Source organism: Myiozetetes cayanensis, unplaced genomic scaffold (genome assembly GCF_022539395.1).
Source record: "Myiozetetes cayanensis isolate MyiCay16 unplaced genomic scaffold, myiCay2020 scf3, whole genome shotgun sequence".
In the NCBI taxonomy this organism is placed as follows: Eukaryota; Metazoa; Chordata; class Aves; order Passeriformes; family Tyrannidae; genus Myiozetetes; species Myiozetetes cayanensis.
In genome coordinates this window covers 29,123,009-29,140,939 of record NW_026087521.1, presented here as the reverse complement: position 1 = coordinate 29,140,939, position 17,931 = coordinate 29,123,009, and the positions used below count along the sequence as shown (strand labels likewise).

At 40.7% G+C, this 17,931-nt stretch overlaps 1 protein-coding gene and 1 long non-coding RNA gene across 4 annotated transcripts in view; one reads left to right on the top strand and one right to left on the bottom strand.

The window, feature by feature from the left end:
- Positions 1–1,331: 1,331 nt before the first annotated feature.
- On the bottom strand, positions 1,332–5,660 carry LOC126644764 (uncharacterized). Of its 2 annotated transcripts, none has more exons than XR_007630007.1 (3): positions 4,957–5,660; positions 4,067–4,144; positions 1,332–1,577 (listed from the first exon to the last, which is right to left on the bottom strand). It is a non-coding gene; the product is annotated as an uncharacterized LOC126644764 (long non-coding RNA). The 2 variants fall into 2 exon arrangements; XR_007630006.1 differs by lacking the exon at positions 1,332–1,577 and having other exon boundaries at positions 2,414–4,144; positions 4,957–5,042; positions 5,245–5,660.
- Positions 5,661–5,965: 305 nt separating this feature from the next.
- GXYLT1 (glucoside xylosyltransferase 1) overlaps positions 5,966–17,931 on the top strand; it is a 34,776-nt gene continuing 22,810 nt past the window's right edge. The window contains exon 1 of one of the 2 annotated variants that reach the window (XM_050324498.1): positions 5,966–6,070. Coding sequence is in view for 1 of the 2 variants with exons in the window: in XM_050324496.1 (XP_050180453.1) it covers positions 14,405–14,457 (53 nt within the window). In the remaining variant the exon portion in view is untranslated. Of the gene's footprint in view, positions 6,071–13,772; positions 14,458–17,931 lie in introns of those variants that run through there. The other variant, XM_050324496.1, reaches the window with a different exon arrangement.

Below are 17,931 nucleotides of genomic sequence, written 5' to 3'. Positions count from 1 at the left end.
TTGCCTTATGACTACATGCCCTTGTAAAAAGTCTCTTCCCAGCTCTCTCGTCATTCCCTTTAGATACTAGAAGGCTGCAATTAGGTCTCCCCAAGACCTTTCTCTTCTCCAGGCTGAACAGCTCCAGCTCTCTCAGTCTGTCTTCATAGGAGAGGTGCTTCAGCCCTCTCATCACCTTCATGGCCTCCTCTGGACTTGCTCCAGCATGTTGATGTCCTTCCTGTTCTGGGACCCTAGAGCTGGATGCAGTACTCCAAGTGGGGTCTCACGAAAGCACAATAGATGGGCACAATCACCTCCCTCAACTTGCTGGCTACGCTGCTTTTGATGCAGCCCAGGACAATTGGCTTTCTGAGCTGCAAGTACATGCTACTCATGTTGAACTTCTCATCAACTACCAGTTAAGATACAAGGATTTTATGCACAAGTCCAGGTATATGACATCAATGCAATTCCCTCATCCACCAAGACTGTGAGCCCATTGCAGAGGGTCACCAAGTTTGTCAGGCGTGATTTGCCCTTAGTAAAGCCATGTTGGCTGTCACCAATCACCTCATTATAACCATGCTTGGAGAATTTTAGATGACTTAAAGAAACAAGAGCCCTACACTGAGAATCCTCTTTGGACTGATGTTCTGGAGCTCCATATTTAGAAATATTACAGAAGAAAAGAGCTTGACACACAAATGCAGAAAAAGAGATAAAAAGAAAATTCTCTTTGTGCTCCTAGAAAGTATTCATTCTGCTTGTTAATGTAGTAAACCACTAAATACTGTGTAAACCTACATATATAGATCTTTATTTGGTTATTTAGGGCATGGAAGTTGAACTTTTGTGAGAGGAATGATACAAAAATTTTGACTAATATGTAATAACTTATTCACAGAGGATCCATTAAATAAATTTTGAAGTGATCTTTTTCTATTGAAGAAATAATTGATTCATATTAGAAGAAACTAGGAAATTTGCAAAGTATCATACCCCTTCCCAAACTGCTTACAATGCAGCTTACTTAATTTTAATTGTGTACAAATGTCCTGAGGTGTTTTTCTTATTCCTGTCCTAAAACTGAAAAATTTTATCAATATTTTTATATACTGGGGTGTCCCAGTTTAAATGAGACAAGGGTCTTTTGCTGAGGATGAATTAGGAGGAAAAGACCCAAACTTCTTTTTCCAAGCAATTATAAATCCAAAATTAAGAGGCTTTGATTGAAGGAAAACAAATTATGGAAAAGGGAAAATAACAGCCCTTTATTAAAAGGTATGTGTGTATTAACAGGAACACAAAAAAAAAAAAAAAACAAGTAAAATAACTAAGTAATACTCCTATACCCACCAATAATCCCCTTCAAGAACAAAACCGATAAACTTGCAAAAGGAAAAATTAAATAGTTCAATTTCTTGCACCCTTTGGTGCAGTTCCAACCACAGTCAGCAGGGGGCGCCGTCGGGTCACTGGAGATGCAAAATTTGTAATGTCCTGTACCATTCACCAGGTGGCGCTGTTGGATCACTGGAGGAGTAGAACTTGTAATGTCCAGTGCCCGTCACCAGGCAGCGCTGTGGGATCCTTGGCTGCCGCCAGGTGGTGGTGGTGGGGGGGGGGAAGAAGGGGAAGGAAAAACAACAGCAATAAAACAGAAAGTTCTCCCAATGGAAGAAAACTCACAAACTTCAGCTGATTAGGGTCCATTGTAAGCAGGGCTGCAGCCAGCCAGAGTGGAGCCAAGAGCAGCAGCCAGAGTTCCCCTCCGACAGGAAAGAGACAAAGGAACCCAGCAGTGTCTGCAGCCCGCAGTAGCCTCTCACCTCGGCAGAGAGAGAGACTCTCCTCCCCCCCTAGCCTCCACCCCCTTCCAGTCACACACCAGCCAACTCCCCCCTTCGTTGTCAAGGAAACAAATCTCGACCATTAGGGGCTCAAGCCGATTCCTTTGTTCAACTAAATGGGCAATATACAGAGCGCACACACAGGGCAGGAGGAAAGGAAAGAAAAATTCCTTGCTAAAAATACGAACTATGACATGGGGGCATTTCTATATATTGGGAAATCTGAAGAGTAGATGCAATAAGAATGGAAGGCAGTTGTACCAAACTATGTCTTTCTCTTAAAAAGTATCAGGGAGGAAAAAAACAGTGATATCTGGCAGCAACAGAAAAGGGTCATTGTCTCAAGAAGTCCGATGATACCATATGTACAACACATGGCAACAAAGCAGTTTCTCCTTAATTACCCAACCTCACAATCTATCATAGCTGAGTGTTGACACTGCAGCTTGTGTGAAAGGGCACATGAACATCAAAGAAAGTGTCGCTGCCCTTGACAAACCCTTAACTGGTCTGCACATGAGGCAGCATTGACACAAAGCTGTCAGCACAAAATCTTACTGCTCTGCCAACTTAACTAATAGTTTAACTTCCTGAAAGAACAAAAACAGGGGGAATGATACAAATGCATCTGATTAGGACTGGGTTTTTTAATTAAGTTGATCTGATTTGTGTCTTGATCTAATGACTTGTTATAATGTTGTTTTCCTCTTCTGGCACAGAGTAACTGCTCTTCTGACCCTTGAACACACTAGCAGAAGTATAAGATGCTGATCCTCTTGAAAATTGATATTCTAACTACTTATTTAACACCAGTAGTTTAATAAGATTGCTGTTTTCTGAATTTCAGCTAATTTCTGAATGTAGTAAATAGAATTGAATTCTAAATATACAAAAGTTACCATGGCTAAGTAACTAAATTCCAGTAAAGAAAGAATTTAAAGATTTAAAATTGTTATTAAAAGGAGAGAATCTTGCACCTGATTATACCTCTTCATGTTTTAAGTTTACTAAAGACTAGCAAATGTTATAGCTTAATATATTACATATTGTTAATTAACTATTCATGGTGAGTAATAAATATACATAATTATTAATCTTTAAAGAATTTATAGGTGGAATTATGTAATTAGATACCATATGATGGTGTTTTTTCTCAGTGATACTGCCTAGGTATGGCATTTCAGTCACTTTTGCTTATCTTCCTTACTCAGATGGCTGAGTTTGTAGTGAGAAGCATTTTATCTTTATCACACCAATTGATTAAATGGACTGATTTTGCAGTGTAAAAAAAGACTTGCATGCATGCAAGTTTAACTGATTTTTGCTTCCCAATAGCATCACAGAGCTTAAAAAAAGATACTAACTTTCTCTCTGACCTTACCTTAGTTATATTTTTAGAGCACTACAGATACATTCCCACTGATTAATTATTAATGTATTATTGGACAGCATTGAATGAAGAGAATCCTGTAAATTCCTATTTCAGTAATGACATGATTGATAATAATAATTAAAAAATTCTCCCTGTGTTGCCTCTCCTTAGCACTCCTTATTTCTTCTTTTCTCATCCAAGAGTATACTTTCTTCTTCTGAAGCATGAGAGCATTATTGCTGCCCATCTGCCACATTCATTCTTGGTGCCTTTATAAGACCTTTCAAACCTCAATTTCTCTGGCTGGAACACTCTTCCATAAAAAGGACAAGTATCACACCTCAGTAGGGACTAACTGGTCTCTGCTTTTAAGCTTGCTGTCAGTAAATACTCAGTTGTATCTCTCCACTCTGACTCTCTCTGTAACTCATTCCCTGCCATAAGGACTTGGTAGTGTATGTAAGGGACTGTGAAGTGGGACAGTGCACAAATTCATGACACAGGTCAGCAGGTAGACATGCAATGAGAACAATGACCCAGATTTTGAGTGCAAAGACAAAATCAGGGAAGCTGAATGCTGTAGTAGAAGTAAATAGAAGTTGTAGTAGAAAGCAGTGAGGAACACAGAACAGAGGGGCAGAAAGCCCAGCTAAGACTTTGAGTGGGGCTTTTGGAACTGGTTCTTTCTGTAATGCAAGCCAGCACGTGGATCTTACAAACATTTATTTCCCTTACTTCATTAAACAAACTCTAGAAAGAGTTCATTTCATAAATACTTCCCCATTTCATCTCTGACTTCCATCTTTACCCTGCCATCTTTGGCCCTGCATTTTCATCATGCTCATGCCCCCTAGTTCCTTACCTCTCTTGGATTCTGCTTCTTCTTTTCTCAGTCCCAGCTTCCCTGCTTGTATCTCTAGTAATCATCCTGGTATCTACACTGCAAAGAGAGTTGAGTATCCAGTATTTTCTGAGGGCCACCTTTTCTCCTCATTTCTTCTTTTATTTTGAGGAAGAGGTGATGAATAATTTTGGCAGGACAATTTTGGTGTTACTTCTCTTCCAACTACCAGAGTTGCCAACTGGCCTTCTGCTTTCCCCCTTCTTTTAAGCACAGCCAAGAGCAGCAGTAAAACTATGGCTGAGGTTTTATGGGCATTCCCATATGAGATTCACCCTTAGGCCACAGAATCGATAACAGAACTATTTTTTTATGTTTTATATGTTGGCATTTTTCTTAAAATTCAGGGTCCTAAATTCATCATCACTTATTTTAAAAAAGGGTATTTCCAGTTCATAGAGAAAATATGAGCCAAATGCACTGTGAGGACAAAGAAGGAAGCAGAATTATTCCAAACTTTTATTTTTTTTTAAATCTGAAAGCTGAGGGAGCAGCACTGAGTGATGACTTTAAAATACTTACCTTTGTGATACTGTAGGCTAGTTAAGCTATTAGGTCTTTGCTCAGTGGTCTGGGCCAGTGAGGAGGGATGCACTACTGTGTTGGATTCTGCTGAAACCCAACCAATATTCCCCCAGTCTAGCAGGATATACAGCTATTATTTGTTCCACCACTTCCCAGAGCTAAATCTTGTTATCCATAAGCATGACTTGGTGAGCCAAAATAACCCTCTCTTTGCTAGTGACCACAAACAAATCCTGCAGGCTCAGTTCACCAACCTGCTCCAGCTCAGCATCCTCCTGGCCCAGCAGCACCCACCTGCTCCCTGGGCCAGAGTACTGTGCAGTCACCTGTGTGCCAAGGCCGGAGGAGGGAAGGGCACTGGAGTCCATGCATGCTCTGATTGTTTCTGTACAACGAGAAAGGATACAGCTGCCTAAGGAATGAGAAGGAATAACAGAATTACAGAGTGGGTCAGGTTGGAAGGCACCACAGTGTGTCCTGTGGTCCAACCTCCCTGCTCAAGCAGGGTCATCCTAAAGCACATGGCACAGGATTGTGTCCAGACGGTTCTTGAATATCTCCAATGAGGGAGACTCCACAACCTCTCTGGGCAATCTGTTTCAGTGTGCAGTCACCTGCATGGTAAAAAAGTTCTTCCTCATATTCAGATGGAACTTCCCACGCATCAGTTTCTGCCCGTAGTCTCTCGTCCTATTGCTTGGTACCACCAAGAAGAGCGTGGCTCCATCCTCTTGGCATGCTCCCTTTAGCTATTGTACTTATAGAGTATCCTTGTGGAGAGGCAGCTGTGAAGCTTTTACACAGGAAAATCGAAGTTATTGGAACAGAAACATTAAGCATAGGAGAAAAGAGTGTCATTTTGAGGGGACTTCAGTCCCACTTTTGCCCTTCACGAAGACGCTGCGAGACAGGAGCCTGTGCGCTCTCCCTGCGGGCTTTTGGTACGTCAGTGCTGCCGCTGTCTCTGCCTGGGACGTTTCTTCTCTCGCCCAGGGACGTGTTCCGGAGACCTGCACGGGGGCGAGCCCGGGCTGAGCGCGGGGCCGCGGGGGAAGAGGAGGATCTGGGCCATTGTTTTCCTCTCGGGACAATCGCCCTGCGGCCGCCCCGCCGGCCCCGCCCCTCGGCCCGCCCGGCCCTGCCCCCGCCCGCCCCCGCGCGCCGCCGCCGCGCCCGTCGCGCTCGCGCTGGCGGAGGAGTCGCGTCCCGCGCGGCGCTGGCGGGGCCGGGCGGGCGGAGGATGCGGCGATTGGCGCGGGTGGCGCTGCTGTGCCTGGGCTGCGGCGTCTGCTCGCTGCTCTACGGCCTCAGCCAGCTCGCCCTCTCGCTGGAGCAGGAGCCCGGCGGCGGCGGCCGGGAGCGGCAGGCCTGAGATCCCGCCGCGCCCGGCGCCCGGCGGCAGGCGGGGAGCGCGGTCTGGGGCGAGGCGGGGGCCGGAAGGTACCGGGCGCGGGGGCCGGGGCTGGGGCTGGGGCCGGGCGGGGGAGGCGCGGGCGGTGGTTCCCCCGCATTCCTGCGGGGCGGGCCGGGAGGCGGGAGCGCCGGTCGCCGTCCGTGCCGCGGGCGGAGCGGGGCCGCGGCGCCCCCGGCTGTCCGGGGCCGGGCCTGGGAGGCGCTCTGGCGGGGTGGGCGGCGGTGTCTCCGGGCGCTCCCTCCCCGCGGGCCAGACGCCGGAGAACAGCGGCTGGAGAAGCCTGGAACAGACCAGGGAAACTTTCCGAAGTGGCGTTGCCGGCGGCCAATGCCGCCCCCGTGCGCGTCCCCGCCGCTCAGAGCCCGTCCCTGGCCGCTACTGCTGGGACAGGGCGGGAGGGTGCGCTTCCTTTTTCCAAGCGAAGACAATCTCAGGGTGCTCCTTCAGCTCTGAAACTTGGTAACTATAGGGATAGCAAATATAACTTCATTGAAGAAGAACTTTTTATGGGATACTTTAATAGAGTCAGTCTTCTCACAGAGACTGGCGAGTTCAGTTTTGCAGTTAAAGGAGTGTAAATCTAAGCATTTCACACTCTGCGGAACCACGTTGTTCTGTTCCCTGCCTCTTATCACCAGAAATTTTTATGTGGTCAAGAGGTGAGTAAGATTATGGAATGAAAATTACTAGTTTTCCTTTAGGTTATATTTTCATAATGATCACCAGTGACAATGGGAATCCTAATGCCAGGAAAAGAGGAGTGACAAGGAATCTGTTACTGAAGCTGGAGGAGAAATTCAGGCAGGCCTTTCTGGGCCAACCTACCTTTAGCTCTGCTTAGATTCTAAGGCAGTTAAAAACAATGGGGATTTGATGGTTTGGATGGTCACTCCTTCCTAATGCTGCACAAGCTCTGGCGCCCCCCACTACTTATACTTCTTGTGCTTGACTGAGCACACAAATGAGTTGAGCTGGCATGTTGACCTGCCTGAAAACCACCTAATTTTTGGCTAGCTCAGTGCTTTGAATTGCCTCATCATGTAATTATGAAAGTGTCAGTGCTGGTGCAAAGGAATTACGAAGGACGATAGGATGACAAGCACTTAATAATCCTAAAACACTATGAAACAGCATTCTTAATTACCAGGGGTGGAGTCAGCTGAAATGCGAAACCCAGCTTTTGACTGGTGTAACTACTTCAGAGAATTTTTTTCCCTGTGCTTTTGCTTTAGTTCAAATTAATACAGATTATGACTTGAAAAAATTTTGAAGATGACTGTTCCTCATTTCTAGTTCATGATTAAAAACCCATTGTGAACAGTTGAAATCTACTGGTTCTAAGGAACACTAACTGAAATAAAAGTTACCTTTGACAGTTTTATATAAGATTTTATTGGTTTAATAAATCAGTTTTAATAGAAATACAAGGAAAAAACATATGTATGATATTTGTTTTACTAAGGAAAACATGCAGTTTACATGAAGAAAGCTTTTATTAAGTTGAGAAAAGATCATAGTCTAAATAATTTTACTAAACATTGAAATACCTTCGGGTGCATCATGCTCCTGGTTAACAAAAGAAGAACCAAGTTCATTTTAAAAGCTGTACTGTTTCAGTATTTGTACCGAAGTGTAGTTTTTAAATCAAAGATATGAATGGGGAAGAACCCCAACAGTGTGCAAGAAGCTTCTTGCTGCAGTGATGTCAGGTGAGATATAAATCTGCCCTGTGTTGCAAAGTAGACGAATTTTACAAACTGAGAAAGTTCTTTTCTTAAGCTGTCAAGCACCACAAATAATTCCTGTGTATAGTGTCATGGGGGTATATCACCCATGCAAAATCACTGTCTGTTGTCACCTCTGTGGGATTTCTTTACCTGTAGACTGCTGTCAAACTGAAGGCTCAGGAAGTACCCTGTTGTAAGTTACTGAAACATGCTGTTTGTGCAAACAGTGTGTGCAAAATCTGGCTGAGAGTCAGTCCCTTAGAACAGTCCCTAAAAGGCTTTTGTTTAAGGAAAAATTCTGTCCTATGGCAGTTAAGAAACACCCCACTGAATATTCCCATAGATGCATGTTTCATTTATTCTAAAGTATTAAGCTGCATTACATTCACTTGTGTAAGTGATACATGCACATCTTAGTGAATGTATTGGTGTCTTTCATGGAATAGAATCATAGAATCATAAAATCAGATGGGTTGGAAAGGACCTCTGAGATCATCAAGTCCAACCCTTGATCCACTTCTTTTTTTTATACTTCAGCTGTTTCTTCAGTGGAGAGAGTGCACAATGGCCATATGGCTGTTATATGCCCACTTCTGACCGTCTTGTGATTGTGTAATATTCTGAAGGGTCCATAACCTTATAGAAAAAATTGTGTTCAGATAACCTTCTAATCCTTCCTTAAGTTTAATGTTTTATATGCATTAATAGTAACTTTCATAAATGGGTTTCTTCAGCTGTTTTCTCGGACAGCTTTAAAACACACTTTAGCAAAGCAAGTCTTAACTATCATCTGAAGGCATTTATGCACTCAGCAGTATTTTTCTCTTTAGCCCAGGGTTTGTTTTTTTTTTCTGAGTAATCTGGTTTAGTATATCCCATAAGGGCAGAAAGAACTTGATCATGCTCTGGGATGGAGGATAGGGAAGTTGAATTTTCTGTCCATTTTCAGAACATGCAAACATGAAAACTGCAAGCTTTGAATCAGGCTTTGGAATACCACACCTGGAAGAGTTTAGCAATAGTGATGACATATTTAAGTAGAAAATAATTGAAAAGGAAGCACCACATTGAAACTAGAATTACAGGTTGAGGCACGATCCTCCAATAAACATAATAATTCAGGGGAACTTGTTTGGTAATCAGTTTAGTAAGGAGCTGTTTGTTTAAAATGCTAATCTAGCCTGAGGAACGAGAGGACAGAAAACTAAAGGCTTATATCTTGAAACTTGGTATAAACAGTTGAAAAACATTTTAAGAATTTAATAACAAATTAAGTTTGGGGTTTAGCTGTGCGATGAAGGTAAATTGTCCTATGGATTATTCATTCTATTGAGAAAAGTAGTAATGAATAGTCAGTACTGTCATAAATAATAGCTAATTGAGCAGTGGATCTGAACTTGAAAAAAATGAAAGCATATTGACATTTCTACTTACAGAAAGTACAAAATCAATCAAAAGGCAGTATATGTAGTCAACCTTTTTTTCATTGCTAATATGATTTATGGATGAAGAAGGTGGCTGAGAAAAAAAAAAAGAAAACCAACCAAAGTGCATAAATATATACTTGCTACAATATCTTATTAAATAGTGCTGCAGTCTGCTGTCTGTGGAGTATCCTTTCAAGTCAGTCTTTTTCCACATGCTTTCAGATGAGTTAATTAGCAGACTGAGAAGTGAACCTTCAGTTAATTTTATCAATATTGCCACTTCAGTTAGGCAGATAATGTTCATCTATTCAGGGCCAAAAAAGTGCTGTTCCAATGGCAAGTCTGAGAAATAGAGAATGGATCAATCTGTTGTCACTTCTGTGATGTTAACGAGGTCAATAAATTTGACTCTATTAAAATGAAACATTTTTCCACTGTGCTGTAATTTAGCATTTTTGTAGCTGGCTGTACTGTTTTGTGGTGTGTTACACAGATACCTGACTGTAGCAGTCTCTTGCTCTCTTAACTATCCAGGCAAGGGCAGAGTTAAGTGTATTATATGCATGGAAAAGTGTAGAAAGTATATCCATGAGCTTAGTAGAGGAGGGTGGCTGTGACAGGTAGTTGGTTCTTTCCTTGGCCTGTGCACAGCTGGTTTTGTCTGTATCAGAGCTTAACCAGCAGTTTCACCAGTCTGCTTCTCAGCTGTTCTCGTGTCTTGAGAAATCGGTCCAGAAGCTGTCTAAGAATTTCAAACTATGAGTTTAACTTCAAATCAGTCAGTGTTTCCTCCTTTTAAGTTGAAAATTCATTTAAAAAATCTGCTGAATTTGTCAAGCAGTTGACTAGCAAATGTTATTTTACATAGAAATATTATAAATTAATGAAACATTATTGAGATTTTTCCAGTTTAAAAGTTTGGCATGTGTCAGACATCTAACATTGCTTTTACTGTCTCCTGTGTAATAAAGCCATTGCCTCTATGACAAAATATGTCATGACAAATTTGTGATATTGCTGCAAATGTTCAGGAAAAGCTATTGAGAAGAATCAGAAATTCTCAGTGTATTTGGGAGTTGCATTGAGCATTTCATCATCCCAGATTTTTATTCCTTAGTAATTATGAACAGGAAGGAACTAAAAAATGCTGCTTTCCTGTTTTGCTGCATGTTCAAAGACAGCAGGAAAGACACCAGTCTGTCTCTCTTGATTGATTCATGCAGTTGATCAGATCTGGGCTGTTAATGCAATACTGACAAGGACACAGTCATGGCTGCAACCCTCACCATTGAGATGTTCTGCTAAATTTGCTGTGAAGTTACAGTGGTATAAAAGATGCCACATGGATTGAAAAGTATTCTTTAAACTGTGATCTCCATTTGGAGATTACCACTGATGGTTGTGTAACTCCTTATGGTTAAAACTTGACTCACCTGAGCACAGGGCCTCAGTTTTCATGACTGCTACTTGTGCATTGCTGTGTATTTTGCACAATAATTTTAAATTGCCCTTTAATTCTGAAAAGTTTTCAAGTCACAATACAGAAACCTATGTCTGCAGTAGTAAAATTTTTACTATCCAGTGATGTTGAAGCTGAAGTACTTGATAAAGGCAGTTATGAAATGCCTTGTTGCTTAAAGGAGAGATACGTCGCATTGGCAAACATCACTAAGAATGCTTGTCTGTCACACCAGTGATTTTTGAAACTTCATATTTTTTCATTTTTATATTTTTGACAATGGTAGGTGTTAGGAGTTGTCCACCTCGGTAGAGTGATGGAGGCAAGGCTGCTGCATTTCTGTGTTTCTGGCTCCAGCCTGCTGAGCATTTATTCCTAGTGGGAACATATGCTCTTAGTGCAAACACACATGGCTGGTCACAGAGATCAGTGCAGAGAAAACAGCACTTACACAAGACAAGTCCTGATCCTGTTCCCTTCTCTGGCTGATCAGGATGAAAGGCTTTGGTGAAAAATATATTAATGTGTATAATGTGGATCCCTCCAGTAACTGGTCTTAGACACTCGGTCTATCCAGGAACTGCCTCCTGATCCTCCCATTTCCTCTGTTGCTAGCTTGGGTGTGCAAACCCATGAGCCTTGCAGCCCCAATTCAGTTGCTGGTACTCACACCCTCTTGGATGTGCACACACATATACAGATGAATACACTGTGGATCTTTCCAGTTACTGGCCTTAGCCTTGTGGCAGCTGGCCACAGGATTGCCTCATGTAAAGGGGTCTCTCAGATAGCTGGCCCTGACCTATAGCCTTAAACTTAGCCAACCCTCAAACCCCAGGTGGCTGGCTTAGGCTTTCTGGTACTTCCAGTAGCCATCCCTCAGACCCTAATCTCTTGTGGCTGTGTAAGAGAGAGGTTCTTTCAGTAGCTCAGACCCTCTGTTCTCTGCAGAGCCTGGCCCAGTTTTATGGCCTGTCTGATAGCTGTTTCCCAAGCGTCTTGCTCCACTAGAAGGCTAGTCTGGTTACTAGTGGTTACATGCACCAGCATGCACACACCTACGTGCTATGTGCAGACATGTCTCTGCAGTTCTGGCACTGCAGGCTTGTGGGCCCCTATGATCTGTGGCCATCTCTTCATTTGGGGGCACTTTAACCTGTGTACGTGCACATGGAACAGAGCCACTTCTGTCATCCAGGAAAACAGAAACTGAGTTTAATAAGGAAACTGGTGATCAGGCACACAACATGGCCCATCGTATTGACTGGCAACCTGTTCACATGTGACTCGATCCTCTTATTTTCTCACTGTTTTTTGCTTCTCATTCCTCCCTAGTCCACCTCGGTCCCACAGTGAGACCCACACCCCTGCAGGCAGTAGTCCCATTAGGCAGTCGGTGAGGTGCTCTCAAAAGTCTTTCCAGTTGTCTCACGTGGTGGAACTTCTGCCCGGTTCATGGGCTCACTGCTCCCTGAATTGGGTCTGGCGCAGGGTGCTCCATGTGCCTGGGTTAGATTGCTGTGTTTCACCTGACATTATTTTCTGCATTATTTTCTGCTTTCTCGTGGAGACTGGCCTTTAATCACGTAACTATAATAGATGTGAGTAAAATATCCCTCCCTAGTGCTGAAGGTGACCATTCCTGTCTGACTAGTAACCTTGCTGAAGTAACAATGAATGTACCTGTTTGATGAACAGATACAGTGCATCTCCCTGGCTTTGTAAAGCAACTGTTTGTAGTCTAAGCTTTCCTCAGATTTTATTACAAATAAAAAAATATCTTCATGAGTGGCATTTGAAATGATCTTATTGTGAATAACAAGAAGAAAATGCTGTCCGGTGATTCCAGTCTCTTAATTCTTTGTATGCAAAAACCTATGGTCAATTGAGAGAGACTTCTCTCAAAGGAAAGGTAAATAGTCTTAGTCTAACATGAAGTAAATTACAAACATACATATCCTAGTAACGTTTTGGTTTTAAATGTGAAATTTATGACTCAAATCCCACTCTGATAATCTTGTTGTTGTGCTGAACAGAACATTGGAGAGGCCTAATGTGTCAGAGAAATGACTTAGGCATTACTTCAAACTTTTCTCTTGCCTTGGTAGTTTGGATAGGATAGTAGCTCAAGACAGCTAAGGAAACTGTTGTTGACACCTGGAAGAGGAATCCTCTGTAATAATAAGATGACAATAATCTTCCAAACCAGAAAACTGTTTTTGAGAGATTGTCTGTTAATTTATTCTACAAGTAATGAGAAACAGTACTTCAAAAAGGTGCACAGTAGAGATTGTAAAGATTGTTCTTCATGTAAGTGCAAGGTCCTAATGTGCCTTGAAGTTTTTAAAAAACTTCAAACCCCACAAAGATTGATACAAGAAAGAATGTAGCAGAGTGGTTGTATACCACTGTGGCTTTATACCATTCACTTTGATAAAGACAAGTGCAGATATCTTAGTCTATTTTCATTTCTTTTTACCTGGTTATTTGTTTGTGGTGAACATTCTTAAGCCATGACATAAAATTACTTGAAAAAACGTAACTACAGAATACAAGGATTTCCTGTTATCTCTACCGAAGAACTGCATCACCACCACCCACACTGGCACATAATGAGGCTTTGTGAAACTGTGTTTATCAAATTGTTTTTCTCAAGTGTTATAAAAAGAAGAAATTACACAGCTTGCCATTTGCTGATGCTACCTGTGATCTATTATTTGCAAAACATTGGCCTTTACAGATTCCAGATGACACTACCAAGATGGTGCTGGTTCATTTCAAACCTGCAAAGCTGACTTCTAGAAGAGGTCTGAGCTATAGTCCTTAAATATCTTTTCATCAGCAGCTTTTGTATTGGTTTTCTTCTTGCACAAAGGAGAATAAGCACTTTGTGTCACCAGAGCAGAGAACAGAGAAGGTCACACATCCTATCCCTTGCTTTACAATATTCTGCTTGCTCATTGCAGATATTCAGTCTTGATGTTGATTTTCTCACCAGAACCTTTGACAATATGCTGCTATTTCTATTTTTAAATATTTCCTATATTGCTGTTGCATAAATGTAGTGGTAAACTAGTAAACCCTGCTTTTTTAGTTGTCAGTGTAGCACAAGTCAATAAATTATTAATCTTGCTATTAGTATGGAGGAAAAAAACTTGCCAAATGTGGTGATTATTTCTGTATTGCATTGACCTTTTGTTATGAAACAGTGGAATTCCTTGGTGCTGCAAAGCCCTATTTTTTATTAAAAATCAGATTTGCAGGTTTGCACTGAATAGAGTAATGGATGGATAGGAATTGTGTTAAATGGACTTGTAACTTTGAAAATGAAAAGTTTAAGTTGCTCCTCTGCTTTGAGTAGACAAAGGTATTGAAAAGGTGAAGGATTTTTTTCTAGCAGAAAGTGTTGCAATTTGCTCTGTTACCTGTGGGACTTAATTTGAGAACCGAGAAGGACCCTCAAAAATCACAGCCCCTCTGTGAAAATATGTGAAGAGGAAAGGCTAAAGGAATGGACCATTCTTCCTTAAAAAATCCTCCTGATTGGCCTCTAGTACTTCCTCCTTTGTATTCAAGTTGCATTGCATAGACAGTTTTCTGCCAAGTAATTAACTATTCAAGTTGTGCATTAGATAGAAAATAATCCATTTAACTTTGCCATAAAATCAGTAACATTTATATAGGTTATTTTTGTCTTATTCTGTTAGGTGTAAGAATTTGTCTGTATCTTTCTGGAATTCCTATTGGATGCTGCCCTCTGATGTTTGTGGAATGAACTGCTTTTGGGAAGCTGCTTTTAGGTAGGATCTGTTATTAAATAGTACTTTATTATTTGATTGCAGAGAGGTGTAGCTACTATTTAGCAAGGTGACAAAGCAAAATATTTTGATTGCTTCACATGCATTTCACCTGCTTATATTGTGGTTTCCTTTAGCTGGGGTTTCCTCTTACATTATGTTTTTAAAATTGTAGACTCAACTGTTACTACAAAGAGTAGAGTTTTTCAATTGTGTTGCTTCACTGAATAGAAAATTGCTAACATCTGTTAAAAGCCTGCCCAAATATAGTCTGAAAAGTTAATGATAAACTATTTTCCCAAAAATAAAACTTGCACAGTAATACCCATGATGTAACTTGCAATAAAAACTGGCAGATATGCTTACTAGTTAAGTTTGGATTATTTTTAATTCAAGTTACATGTTTTATAGAATTTGAGGAGAGTACGTCATTCAAAAGCACTGAAACAATATTTTAGAATGTTCTTTAAGATACAGTATGTTAAAGCATAGACTGTGTCCTTGAAGTTGCATCTTTGAAAATAAGTTTAAATGTCTTGATGTGGTGGTTCATATGCTTTAGGCTGACAGATTACAAAAGTAGCTTGAAAAGAAATAAGCTTCCTGATTCCCTAACCTGCATAGTTCTCTTCATTGTATAACTAAAATTTAAGTCAATTTTTCGTATATTTAAAATTTTGCTGATCATCCTTTCAGATCAGCAGATTTACCTTTTCTTCTTAGTATGAACCTTGACTATTTCTGGGGAAGCAAAGGGGAAGAAAGTTTAGCTTCACAAGACTTAATGTGTTTTTGAAAATTTTGATTGTGGGAAAGACTTTAGTTCCCCTATTCCTGTATTCTTCTCTGCTTGTGTGTTGTCAGTGCTTTTTAAGATTGTCAGTTGCCAAGAAGTTCCTTAAAGAGATGGCTTATATTGATTTTTAGTCTGTTAATGAACTGTACCTGTAATTTGGGACTGCTGAGTTTACCTAGCTGCCATTGGTAGCCAGTGTGCCAATCCATAGTGATTCACCTGACTTTATTAGGCAGATTTAGCTGTCTGAATGGACTGAATTAACTTTTTTTTTTCTTAAAAGTTAGCTTTTGGGAGTTTAGCTTTATGAAGTTTATTATAGTGGGGTAAATCAAATGTCAGTGCTGTCGTGGTTGAGAGTGTAGGGGCTTAGCTTATGCTTAATGGAGGGATAGGATGTGATTGTAAGCTTCATTTAATTCTTGGGCATCTGAGCTAGTCTAACTCTTGTGTACTGCTGAAAGAGGAGAGGGCACTGCTGTCTTCTGACCCTATTGACCATGATAATGTCCATGAACTCTCCGCAATACATTCAACATAATGCACTAAAATAGCGGAAAACTTCCTTTCTGGATTTTCTGTCAGGCTTGAGGCAAGTGGGACCTTGGAACCAGAAGTGGAAAACCCCATGCAGTTTTTTTACACGTACCTTAAACTGTAGCTTGTATTATCCTTTTAAGAATGCCATATGTGGCTGGGAAGACAAGTCGAAGTATGCATTGATTATGACATTACTGGATGAGTCCACTTCCATGATGAAACAATTGCTATGGTGAACCCCTAATATTTGCAGAATTTTGTGTTCAATGTTTCATTTTGAAATTGAAAGGAAAAAAACTATTTAAATGAGTAAAGGGGGTGTGGTGTTCAGATTAATAATTTCAGATTGAGTTGGATTATTTTATCAATATATTACTATTAGATTAATCCGCTTATATTGTGCTGACTCTGGTACTTGTTGAATTTCTCAGTGAGATGCTCTAACTTCAGAGTGGGCCAACATGCTTCCCCCCAACTTATTTTTACTTATTTTTACTTCCCCCCAACTTATTTTTACTTTTTATTTTTACTTTGATTAATGAGTTCAGTTGATGTTGGAGAGGTGCAGTGAGTTTGTGTAAGAGAAGAAGTGGGGAAGATGGCAGAGAGAAGGAGAAAGTTCTGTTTAACTCTCAAACAAAGAATGTTCAATGTACTAGGTGCACTGAGAAGCTGAGGGGTACTTCAAATGTGATACTTAGTAGTTCTCAAGTTTGCAGTAGGATTTCTGGAGGAAAAGGGATGAACTTACTTGCACACAAGTTTATTAACCACAGCAAGTGAGGCATTCATTTTTCTGAGATTGTATGTGTAGGGGCACTTGAAGATTCTTCATGAAGATAAAGCCTCTTGAAAGCTTTCTCTGTAAAGAGTCAACATTGGGGTTCTGAATGGGGTATCTGTTGAAATGGAAAGGAATGATTGTCCTACCATAATAATGTCTTTATTCCGAATAATCTCATCTTGGGTTGACTAAACCTTTGTGTTCATCATAGGTGTAATTGTTGTAGTGAGGTAAAGAGTAAAGCTGGACTATGAAGAGTCTATGATAGAGGGATAGGAGAAAAACCTGGGAGTTACATATCTGATTGAAATCTAGGATAGCTAACTCCACTGCTTATAAACACGCCAACAAAATAATGAGAATCCCAATGAATTTGCTTGCACTAGAAATGGCAGAGCCTGGTCACTGAAATGCACTAGCACATATCTTTAATCTATTTGGCCTGATTTAATCCATAAGAAGAGAACAGCACTGTTTAACCAGATCATAAATCAGTTTGTGAATGGAGTTTCTGATGTTCTATTCTTGCTGTTTCAATAAATTAACCAAATGAATTTGTTTAGAAAAGTAGATCATACAGCTAGAGTATCTTTGCCAATAGTACAGTCATAAAATTTATCTCAGTGCTAGAATGTCTACTTTCCATTTCCAATGAAGCTCTTAAAATGTTGGGAGGTAGTCCTTCAGCTTTTTGATTTTTAAGCATTTTTGTCAAAAAAACTTAGCTCGTTATCTCTGTTTCTAACTTGAAATTCCAGTGAGCTGAGTTAATCAGTATAAGATCAATTGCTTATTCTGTATGTGGGAAGAATTTTGTAGCTATTCTGCCCACACATTTTTTGCAAGCATCCTGATTATCAACTTTATTGAGAGAGAATGTCTTATGTTGTGCTTCTGGCAGAGACTATGTGTTAGCTTTCACACTGACAGAGGAAGCATGAGATGCTTTTCCATACAATGGTATAAATTTTATCTAAATTTTAAAAATGCTGATAAAGGTAACAGGCTCAAGTTTTGCATGGTCTAGATGATGCATATCTTTTCTAGGACATCTTTCAAGGTGCTCAGTGTCATCTAGCTGGAATGGCTGCCTATTTCCTACTGGGACTGATTAAGAAGAAATTATTAGGATTATTATTATGGCTATCTGACCAGCCTGATTTCAGTTGTTACATGTTGACTAAGTAGGTTTTAAATTGCATTGCTTGCTAAAAAAGAAAGTTTCATTAATTTTTGAGTGTATTGAGGTTCTCATGGTGTGGATATAGTGAGATGAATTGTGATAGTCCTGAAAAAAGGGACTTCTAAACTAGCTAGCTCTTCAGAGGATAAGACTTCATATTTTAATAGTCAATTT